General features: G+C 36.3%; 3 protein-coding genes across 4 annotated transcripts; all 3 read right to left on the bottom strand.

Moving 5' to 3' along the window:
• Window positions 1-1,291: 1,291 nt before the first annotated feature.
• On the bottom strand, window positions 1,292-3,390 carry LOC144543972 (transcription termination factor MTEF18, mitochondrial-like). 2 transcript variants are annotated; one of them, XM_078292417.1, is made up of 2 exons: window positions 1,950-3,390; window positions 1,664-1,801 (listed from the first exon to the last, which is right to left on the bottom strand). In XM_078292417.1, coding segments are annotated over exons 1-2 (1,374 nt in total). In that variant the 5' UTR covers window positions 3,322-3,390; the 3' UTR covers window positions 1,664-1,799. The 2 variants fall into 2 exon arrangements, with proteins under 2 accessions (XP_078148542.1, XP_078148543.1); XM_078292416.1 differs by having other exon boundaries at window positions 1,292-3,386.
• A 2,519-nt stretch (window positions 3,391-5,909) lies between these two features.
• Window positions 5,910-8,104, bottom strand: LOC144543915 (putative Rho GTPase-activating protein At5g61530). Its single transcript, XM_078292367.1, has 8 exons — window positions 8,044-8,104; window positions 7,735-7,905; window positions 7,517-7,554; window positions 7,406-7,424; window positions 7,206-7,304; window positions 7,051-7,128; window positions 6,632-6,877; window positions 5,910-6,283 (listed from the first exon to the last, which is right to left on the bottom strand). Exons 1-8 carry the CDS (start codon window positions 8,102-8,104, stop codon window positions 6,108-6,110), a joined length of 888 nt encoding a protein of 295 aa, XP_078148493.1. The 3' UTR covers window positions 5,910-6,107.
• Window positions 8,105-8,754: 650 nt separating this feature from the next.
• Window positions 8,755-10,922, bottom strand: LOC144543745 (transcription termination factor MTEF18, mitochondrial-like). The gene has a single exon (XM_078292131.1). The coding sequence runs from the start codon at window positions 10,791-10,793 to the stop codon at window positions 9,021-9,023; it is 1,773 nt and encodes a 590-aa protein (XP_078148257.1). The 5' UTR covers window positions 10,794-10,922; the 3' UTR covers window positions 8,755-9,020.
• Between the last annotated feature and the right edge of the window lie 460 nt (window positions 10,923-11,382).

The raw sequence follows: 11,382 nt of genomic DNA on the forward strand, positions 1-11,382 counted from the left end.
AGGGAAAAGAGAGGCTGTGGTGATAGAGAGCAGAGAGAATTGTTAGAAAGGGTGGAAGCAATCCGCATAAACCCCGTACCGCTTCAGGCTCCCATATCCTCTGAGGTAACAGAATATTTATATTTAGATCCGGACCGTCTAATCAGAATCCCAATCAATCCAGTCTGATATGACTGCATGGGATCTCTTTTAGTATTCGTGTGAATTCTGATTGAACGGTTCAGATCTAAACATAAATATTATGTTACCTTGGGTGACATGAATTCTATCATGTACAACAAACGGGAATTCATATCACCAAAGGCAACTCAGATGTTGAGTTTAGATCCGGACCGTCAAAAAAGGACCGAAGGAGGCGAACCCTAAGCCCAGCTTCTCAGAGCTGCTATTGAAGTCTGTTTTGAGTTTTGACACAAATAATAAATATGCATTCTGTCTTGAGCTTGATTGGTTTGAATTCTAATTGAACAGTCTGAATCTAAACTCGAAATTTGAGTTACTTCAATCCGAACACCCTTAAACTATGTTACTACAAATCTTAAAGACCTTATGCATTTACAAGTATATAATGCATAAGATTCGGACTCCTATTCGATCGTGTAATATAGTTGATTTTTGTTTTTTATATTTTTTTTAGAAAATTCTAAAGTAAATTTTAAAGCGACATTATTTTGAAAATAAACTATACATATTCATCGTTGAAAAAAATATATATTTATTTATTATAACAGTGATATTATATTATGAATGATGTTTTTATTGTTAGCTATCATATTATATTCGAGTATTAACACTATTGCATAAATATATTGTTATATTTATATTTTTGTTAAGATATTCATTTATATTAATTTTACTTGGGTTATGTTTTGTTTTATCAAACATGGAAAAAAAGCACACCCCTCCTATGGCATAGCCATCAGATTTTTGACATTATTTTCTTGTTAATAGAACTTGTAAAAATCCAACTGTCTAATATATATATAATTTAACAAATTTTAAATTATGATAATTGATTATGAATTAAGAATTGCATAACCTAATAATTATCAATTGAATTGCATATTCTAATTCGAACAGAGGAAATCAGAAAAGTTAAACATACCGTTTGCTAACTAAAACAGTTCTTAGTTCAGATTTTGGACAGTCATTTGAAAAGACTTCTTATTCAGATTATGATATCAAATTGTTAATAACCAACCAATAACATATCTAATATATCAAGAATTCAGTTGACATAAAGCTGTATTCCTTGTACATGCATAATATTACATTATTACATCATTAGGCAAAGAGCAAAATTCGTCTCAATGTATTTGAAATTGGTAACTTCCTGGAATAATTCATATTCACATAAAAAAGGCCATTCCAAACTTTCAAAAACAAATGATTAATTCAAGGTCAGACCATTGTTTGATTTGATATATATGTCTGATTGGAAAATCAAACCCAAACCCAAAAATGCATAAAACTGGTCCCATACTAAGATCTAAAATAATATACAGCCTTTTAAACACACAGAAGATCCAAAAGACTAAAAAGATTTCATAATCAGTTGCTCTTTACTACGAAAGGAGCACCAAAATTAACCTTGGGAGCAAACAAGTTCTTGCTATAATACTCCCTGTGATTCCGGCTTGAAAATTTCTCAAGCCATTGCTTTGGAGCAGCAGGATGAATAGCATATAAAATCACCATGAATCTTTTTTCAGAACTTCCCAATACTGTGGCTGGTGCAAAAGACCTCCTAAGCACTCCCACCTCTTTCAACCAGTCTAGAATTCTATACCTTGGTTTGATTCTGTTCTCCAAATCAAAACACAAAAATGCAGCAAATGAATCCAAATAATCCAAATTATGACCCAAATGGTTGCAAAGAAAATTTATCTTCTCCTTCAAACTATCCTTGCTTTGATTGAGTAATTTTGGGGTTGTCCTAAGCATCTTACAGATTCTCTTGGGTTCAATTCCCCAGTTTAAAAGCAGCTCAAAACGTTCATGTAAATCTTCCTTTGTACCACTCAGTTCAGCTGCAATTCGAGCAGTAAATTTGTTCATGCCGAACCCAATTGATTGTAGAAATTCAACCTTGTAAATCACAAGTTTCCCCTTTTTGTGCAAATTTGCTTGTTCAAGCCCTTTCACAAACTCTTCTTCAATTGCTGAGTCATAATTTAAAGCATCTGAAACAAAATTGGTAGAAAAAAGTTTGCTATTTCCGTCTCGTACTGTACTGAGAAACCAGCCTGATAAGCCAACTGCACACATTATACTGGGCAAGTTTCCCAATTTATTCTTTCCAACAACATGTGGGTATGCTGATATTACATTGTTAGCCTCATTTTCTTCTAGTCCAACATAGTGCAAGTATTCTGGTATTGAAATGGTGAGCTCCAAATCAAATTTAAAAATCTCTCTAGAATTTCTTAAAACAAACTGCCCCAAATCGTCTTTCATGCCCAATTTTGCAAAAAAGCCCAATCTTTTTCTTAGTTCTGTCTTATCTGTATCAAAAATCACCCAATCATTCTCTCTCATAAGACTACCAATGGACCCCTCAGCTGATCCCAGTTCATAAAAAATCTGAATTTTCTCACAGATATCCAAATAATTATCAACCTCATTTCCCATCGAATTCACAACATCATTAGCCACAAAGAAAGTATGGAGATCCCCTAACAAACTATCTGCATCATCTCTAGTCAAAACCTTAGGAAATGCAAGACAAATAGCAATGGTACAATTTCTCCCTAAAAAGCTAGAATGCGCTAACTTCTCAAATCTCCTTGAAAGCTCATTAGGGGCAACCCAAAGTGCTTTTGAGGGGTACAGAAGACCGATTTTCTTGTAAGGAAATCCTAAACCAATCAATTGGTTAACCCCTTCGACCAATCGCAAATCGTCAGAAAGAAAAAACGATTCCGAGGGTTTTGGCTTGTCAAAAACCCCAATTGATTCGAGAAAGAAGTCGAACTCGTTGATGGGTTCCTTGAAAGAAAAAGAACGGCGGAAAAACTGTCGGAAGTCGCTAGAATTGAAGCTACTGGTGGGAAACTGGAGGCGGCAGATATAGGAAGAGAGAGAGACGGGAGAATTGAGAGAGATTTGCTCAGCGAGAGAGAATGGGAGAGAACGGGTGGAATAGAGATAGTCTTTCAGAGCAGTCATGGCGGCCTCCATGGCTGATTTTCGATGGTAGGAAGTAAGACCTTTTATTTTCGGTGGTTTTGGTGCGATAGAAGGGGAGGTTGAGTAGGAGGGGCTGAGAGCGCAAAATGGAACATTGCGAGATCTCTTGCCAAAAATGGAGAAGAGAGCCATGGTGGAACTCGGATCAGTGCACACTGCACAGTATTAGGGATTTAGAGGTAGGGTTTTGACCTTGACTCTTTGAGGAAACCCGTCCGAATCCATATCCTCTGAGGTAACATAATGTTTCTGTTTAGATTCGGGCCGTTTGATCAGAATCCCAGACCAATCCGGTCCGAGATGGAATGCACAGGTCGCTTTAATATTCGTGTGGTTTCTAATTGGACGGTCTAGATCTAAACAAAAATTCTCTGTTATCTTAGGTAATAAATTCTGGAGAGAACCGTGGTTTTAGTTTCTTCTCTGTTGACCTCCGTTGGACATTGCACAAACGGTCTGGATCAAAACTTGAAAAGCTGGCCTCTTCATTCATATTTAACGCCTAACCCTAATGGGACTGTCTATGGATGCCCTCTGAGGTAACATCATATTTCTGTTTCGATCCGAACTGCCTAACTTATTTATGCGTATTCTGATCGGACGGTTCGGATCTAAACAGAAATATATGTTATCTTGGGTGATATGAATTGGATGAGTGAGCGGGGGTAGATGTAGTCTCAGTTAGAGCAATGAATGTCGGATCGATTTGAAATATAGGGAACCTCGTTTTAAGATTTTCGTAAATTTGCATTGAACAGTTAGGCTGTGTTTCAGACAGGACAGAGGAAAGAAACGGAAATGAAAGAGAAGAGGAAGAGAACACGGTCTACCCATGCTGTTCATCTGCTCTAGAAGAAGGTAATTGAAGAGTAAAAGAGAAGAACACGCTACTGTAGCGAGGAGAAAGCGTTGTATAGAGTTTCAAAATTGTAACTCCCAAATCGGAGTGTAGGTTTCACAGTAGCGAGAAAAACTACATTCTGGCTCTTTCTTTCTCTTCCTTTCCTTTTTACGCTGCATTTGTGGAGCACAACCTTAAGAACTTGAGATCTAACTTGATCTTGGTAGGTACCTTACCTGATTAATATTCGATATGGATTATTTATCTCCATTCTGATTTTCTATCTGTAACATCTAGGGGTGAAAACAGAGCGGATAATGCTGATACCATATCCGCATCCGTCGGATAATGAGCGGATATGAATACGGATACAGATAGTAAACGGATATCAAAATTCAAAACCAAATCCGCCTTAAACGGATATGGATATGGAGCGGATAATTCACAGATACGAATTCGAATACGGATACAAAACGAATAATTGTCGGATAATTGAATTTTACAAGTTTCAAAATATAGATACCAATTAACAAAATTAAGAAAATTAAAAAAAAAACAATTCAGAAAATTAAAAAAAAAAAGATATTTGTTCAATCCTCTTTTATGTACATTAACTAGTACTCGAAGCAATTTTCACTAAAAAAATATATTTTTTACTAAGATAGTAAAAAAAATGGATGACCCACACGTGAACAGTAGCAATCCACTATAAAGCAATTCTTAGTTTCTCGTTATATGTGATTTTCTTAGAAAAAATGAAGACAACTGGTCTTATTACACGGTAAATGAAATTCTATAGTACTATCCAATCATTCTAGATCACGTGGAAAGAATTTAAAAGATGATTCAGATGAAATTATTTCTCCGTAAGAATCTGGTGCAGTTAGCATAAAGCTATTTACTGACGCAGTCACGTGAGAGGTGGCAGAGCAATGTTTAAGGAAAAATAAATAGAAGAACGGACCGACCTCAACATTTAGTCTCACAACTAGAGATGAAAATTAGATTGGAATGGTTATATAAAACTTCGTTCCAAGAGAACCAAGATGACAGCGGGTTGGAGAGCGGAACATACACTATTGAATTTTCGGATCCGGATAGTGCAGATATCCACTCCGTTTTTCTAACTGCAACCGAATCTGTATCCGGATATTTTCCTGTTCTCTAAGAATTATTCGGTTCCGTATCCAGTAAAATCCAAATCTGTTTAATCCGAATACGGATCTTGCTCGGATTCGGAACGGATTATCCGGCTCCGTTTTCAGCCCTAGTAACATCATTTAATAAAGTTTTTAATTTATGGCATCAAATCTATTCAAATCTCGAATTTCTGGAAACTATAGCTACTCGAATTTATTTTGACTTTGCAGCATATTGTGGCTTTAAAAGGACTTCTAATTTTCAAAGTTTAAATGACTGTACTCATAATAAAAAAGAATCCGATTAATATGACATCAACGTCATATGATATCAATTCCAAAACTTATTAGATGAATTTCAAACGATTTGTATACAAATCGTTCAAATCGTTTTATTTTATGAGTGTTGTGTTTACATGCAAAAAAAAAAAAAATATTATTTAGTATCAAACCAAGTGGTCAAAATGTTGAAAAATAAATATATTAAAATTAATTTTAAAACCCTCACATTTAATCACATGTAAACTCACAACTAACAAAGTATATCAATTTGAACGGTTTGAATTTGACATTTAAAATTAATTCAATAGATGTTGGAGTTGATATTATAGAGAATGAAATAACATGATGTCTAGCTAAGACTCCTTAAATAGATCTTAATAAAGAAAGAGAAAACCAAGAAAATAGTATTTCAATGGCATATGGGAGCGAAACAAAAGGTTCTCGTAATGCTGAAGTCCGCAAGAAAAATGTCTATGCAATTTCACCAAGCAATCATCCACTGTACCACTCTTCAATTACAATATATTCATGCATAGAGCAGACAAAGTTAGCCTATGAGCATTTAACCAGAAAAGAAAAGAAAAAAAATTCAAAATTGCCATGCAGAGACACACCCACAACACAAGGCCAGAGTATACACTAAAAACAGATACTATTTATCTCCAGATGGTCTCATTTGCATCAGTGAAAACAGCATTGTGGTGCTCAATTAAACACTGTATTACCTCTATCACACCATAATCTGGTGGGGCTGCATCATCTAATGGTATCTGTAGATCCTCTTCTTCTATAGAGGAGGAAGGGTGTGGAGAGAGATTTGTCAAATATAAGTCTGAGGTTGTAGAATATAGAAAATAAAACCATCACATGCTTTTCAACCGAGAAATATTCACCCATAACCTCTAAATTGGTGCAAGATGCCCACTGCTTGCTAATATTGTTTGGAAGTACCCATTACCCAAGCTATCCTACTCTATTTATCTTAGAAAGAGTGAATGACAAACAGGTCTTGTGCCTCATTTGGATGAACCATAAAAACTAAAACGAGTGAAAGTGAGTACGTCATATATTTGATAAATTATAATTATAGGCACATATGTGACATGTGCATTTTGTGGGCGTATCCATAAAAAAAAAAAAAAAAAAAGTTCTGGAGTTCACATGACAATTTGTGATTTACAACCATTGAAAGAAGATTTCTGGCTGACCTGAAGCAAGAAGGCAGTAACAAACTCAAGTGTCATGTAATTAACACTTGGAAGTTTTCTCAAAATATTTTTCAATTCACATATGCGAGACCTTGCCCCTCCTATTTCGTTAAATAATACAAATGTAATCAGTGGCTCAAGCAAGCTTGAGAGGTAACATTTGACAAGCGAAGCAACATATATTGGGTTGATACCGTCAGGTATGGAAGCCTTCCAGTCTGTCAAGAAAATATTTACCAACATTACATGAGTTTAAGCAAAAAAAAAAAGTTTTATCTTAATTCTCCCCATTTTCATAATGTGATAAAAGAAAAGTGGAGGTGCTTTAAAAAAAAGCCAAAAGAACATTAATTTCAAGAGAAAAAGTATCATAAGAGGAACACCAAATCACCTTCATTGAAAAGGGAAATTAAGTGCTTGATGGTTTTTTTTTTGTCCTCTTCAGATTTGAAGTACTCAGAACTCAGTCCTAACAAGTATCACAATATAAGATTTAGGTTATAACAGAAAAATCATCCCAAATAACATTTATGTCTGCAACTTCACCTGACACCATTAAGTAATCCAGGCATGCAATCAGCACTTGTGGTACAGCTGTATTAGACTGCTCTCTTTGTACGATTACTTCAATTGGCACACCAAAAACTGTAATTTTATAGTAATAGAACTGAGTTATTTTGATCAGCAGTATGACTTCAATATAATTGATACCAATATGAAAAGATAAAGAACCAACACAAACTCACCACCGTTGCTTGCCACACCCTGTAGAAATTCAATATTAGTTGAAAGTCTGAAACAGAATAATAAAACTCTTCTAATTTTCACAAAGTTACAAACTATGTCAAAATGCAAACCTTTTGCCATCTTTCTATGTTGTTTAGGGTCCTTTTTGCTGAAAACAAAAAAAAGATGTCATCAAAGTTGTATTATTGTAAACAATGATAATTAACCCTTGATACAATCCCTATTACCTCTTCAACTCTCAAAAAAAATGAAGTTTAATGAGCTGCCATTGGTACAGCATAGCACATTACTCTTCCAACAACAACCTTCTTTTTTGTCTCGTTCAAACCCTTTCTGAGAAGCACGGTCGTCAAGGAAGCCACTGATATGTGGCGTTCTTGTACAGTCTCTTTAGATGGGGCCCGCTCCTGTTTACTCTGTCTTTTATCTTTAAAGACGGCCCACATGTCCTTCACCATGGAATTCACCTTCCCTGCCACGTCAGCGGCATCACCTCTGGCTGATTGACCAGCTTACTTTATCCTGACACCTGTATTTAACAGATTTTCTAACAATTACAATTATAAACATTCCTGCTTCTATTGTAATGCTCAGAAGTCAGAACCCATTTTTTTAAGTTAAAAAATTGATGATTTACCAGAAGAAGCGAAGAAAGCTGTGGCCTTCTGACGCCAGGGTGGTGATGCATCCAAAGCCATGCTATAAAATAAAAGAAAAAAAATCCAATTAGTTGAAGTCATAAGCATAAAAAATTACATGAAATAATGTTAAACCTGACTTTATTTTATCCATTGGTTTTCACCCAGAACTTCTCATCAGAGACTAATCAAACTCAGCTTACTAGCGCTTGTAACTAAAATTTGGTTAAATCAGCTCCAATTCAGGATATTAATCCAAAATTCATGTATCAGAGAGCAGATGCTTATCAATAAATAAGAGCTTTCAATTATTCAAAAGAAAAAAAAATTAAGCCTTAAACATCCAAATGAGAATGAGAATCAAATATCAATGGCCTTAGATAAATAATACCTGTATTTAAGGAATGAGATCTGCTGCTATTCAAAATCCCTACTATCCCTGCTCTCCTCTCTCTTCTCTTTCTCTCTCCTCCTTTTTCAAGAGAGAGATAGAGAGAAAAGTGGACAGCAGCACCCTGCTATTCTTCTTAGAATAGCAGCAGATTTCGATCCAGTATTTAATGCATTCCACCTTCACTCGTGCTAATTTCCCTTTTATTCACTTTTGAGAGACCACGGAATTGATTTCTTCAGTTGATGATTGATTATTCCATAACTAGTTGAGAGAGGGGGGGGGGGGGGGGGGGGGGGGGGGGGGGGGGGGGGGGGGGGGGGGGTGAGGGGAATAGGACTTGAAAGGTCATGATTGGCTCTAGCGCCAAATTCGACTACTATCTTACTAATTCTCACTTGACCAATGACCAGCTGTTCAGCGCCATCCCCTAAAGTAACCCATTGTTTGATTTGATATATATGTCTGATTGGAAAATCAAACCCAAACCCAAAAATGCATAAAACTGGTCCCATACTAAGATCTAAAATAATATACAGCCTTTTAAACACAGAGAAGATCCAAAAGACTAAAAAGATTTCATAATCAGTTGCTCTTTACTACGAAAGGAGCACCAAAATTAACCTTGGGAGCAAACAAGTTCTTGCTATAATACTCCCTGTGATTCCGGCTTGAAAATTTCTCAAGCCATTGCTTTGGAGCAGCAGGATGAATAGCATATAAAATCACCATGAATCTTTTTTCAGAACTTCCCAATACTGTGGCTGGTGCAAAAGACCTCCTAAGCACTCCCACCTCTTTCAACCAGTCTAGAATTCTATACCTTGGTTTGATTCTGTTCTCCAAATCAAAACACAAAAATGCAGCAAATGAATCCAAATAATCCAAATTATGACCCAAATGGTTGCAAAGAAAATTTATCTTCTCCTTCAAACTATCCTTGCTTTGATTGAGTAATTTTGGGGTTGTCCTAAGCATCTTACAGATTCTCTTGGGTTCAATTCCCCAGTTTAAAAGCAGCTCAAAACGTTCATGTAAATCTTCCTTTGTAGCATGCAGTTCAGCTGCACATCGAGCAGTAAATTTGTTCATGCCGAACCCAATTGATTGTAGAAATTCAACCTTGTAAATCACAAGTTTCCCTTTTTTATGCAAATTTGCTTGTTCAAGCCCTTTCACAAACTCTTCTTCAATTGCTGAGTCATAATTTAAAGCATCTGAAACAAAATTGGGAGAAAAAAGTTTGCTATTGCCGTCTCGTACTGTACTGAGAAACCAGCCTGATAAGCCAACTGCACACATTATACTGGGCAAGTTTCCCAATTTATTCTTTCCAACAACATGTGGGTATGCTGATATTACATTGTTAGCCTCATTTTCTTCTAGTCCAACATAGTGCAAGTATTCTGGTATTGAAATGGTGAGCTCAAAATCAAATTTAAAAATCTCTCTAGAATTTCTTAAAACAAACTGCCCCAAATCATCTTCCATGCCCAATTTTGCAAAAAAGCCCAATCTTTTTCTTAGTTCTTTCTTATCTGTATCGAAGATCACCCAATCATTCTTTCTCAGAAGACTACCAGTGGACCCCTCAGCCGATCCCAATTCATAAAAAATCTGAATTTTCTCACAAATCTCCAAATAAATATCCACCTTATTTTCCATCGAATTCACAACATCATTAGCCACAAAGAAAGCACCGAGATCCCCTAGCAAACTATCCGCATCATCTCCAGTCAAAACCTTAGGAAATGCAAGACAAATAGCAACAACACAATTTCTCTCTGAAAAGCCATAATTCCATACCTTCTCAAATCTCCTTAAAAGCTCATTCGGGGCAACCCAAAGTGCTTTTGAGGGGTACAGAAGACCTATTTTCTTGCAAGGAAATCCTAAATGAATCAATTGGTTAACCCCTTCGACCAATGGCAAATCGTCAGAAAGAAAAAGCGATTTCGAGGGTTTTGGCTTGTCAGAAACCCCAATTGATTCGAAAAAGAAGTCGAACTCGTTGATGGGTTCCTTGAAATAAAAAGAACGGCGGAAAAACTGTTGGAAGTCGCTAGAATTGAAGCTACTGGTGGGAAACTGGAGGCGACAGATATAGGAAGAGAGAGAGATGGGAGAATTGAGAGAGATTTGCTCAGCGAGAGAGAATGGGAGAGAGCGGGTGGAGGAGAGATAGTCTTTCAGAGCAGTCATGGCGGCCTCCATGGCTAATTTTCGATGGTAGTAAGTAAGTGCTTTTATTTTTGGCGGTTTTGGTGCGATAGAGGTGGAGGTGGAGTAGGAGGAGGGGCTGAGAGCAGAAAATGGAACATAGCGATATCTCTTGCAAAAAATGGAGAAGAGAGCCATGGTGGAACTCTGATCAGTGCACACTGCACAGTATAAGCGATTTCGTGGTATGGAAGAGAGCCATGGTAGAACAACACTGTTCTGTTAACATCCGCTGGACACTGTACAAATGAGTCAGTTACCGTACCTGCAATTAGGAAAGAGGAAAGAGGAAAGAGGAAAGAGAAAGGTTCTCCTCAAAAAAAAAAGTTGAAGCCTATTGTAGTTTGTAGATACAAGAAGTTCCTTTTGAGATTGGTGCAGTGCAGTGCAGAGTTAAAAATCGATCTGGATTTAATAAATATAGGTACGGTACCTGAGGTGCTCTGAATTCTTTTACAAACTGTCCGCATCGAAACTTGGAAAGCTTGCCTCTTCGTATGTTGTATAAATACAGGTACGAGTATCGTATACAATAGTTTTCAATACGATATAAATATTGATATGATAATATAATAGGTATCAGATATATATAGATACATGATCATACATATGAAGTGTTGAGAGTAACATAGGTCTTTAATGTCAAATGACTGAATCAACACGTATATTAAAGGACTTCGTGTATTTTTTTTCTTTGAACTAGATTAGTTTGAATTCTGATCGGACA

This window comes from Carex rostrata, chromosome 25 (assembly GCF_964058835.1).
Source record: "Carex rostrata chromosome 25, lpCarRost1.2, whole genome shotgun sequence".
NCBI lineage: Eukaryota > Viridiplantae > Streptophyta > Magnoliopsida > Poales > Cyperaceae > Carex > Carex rostrata.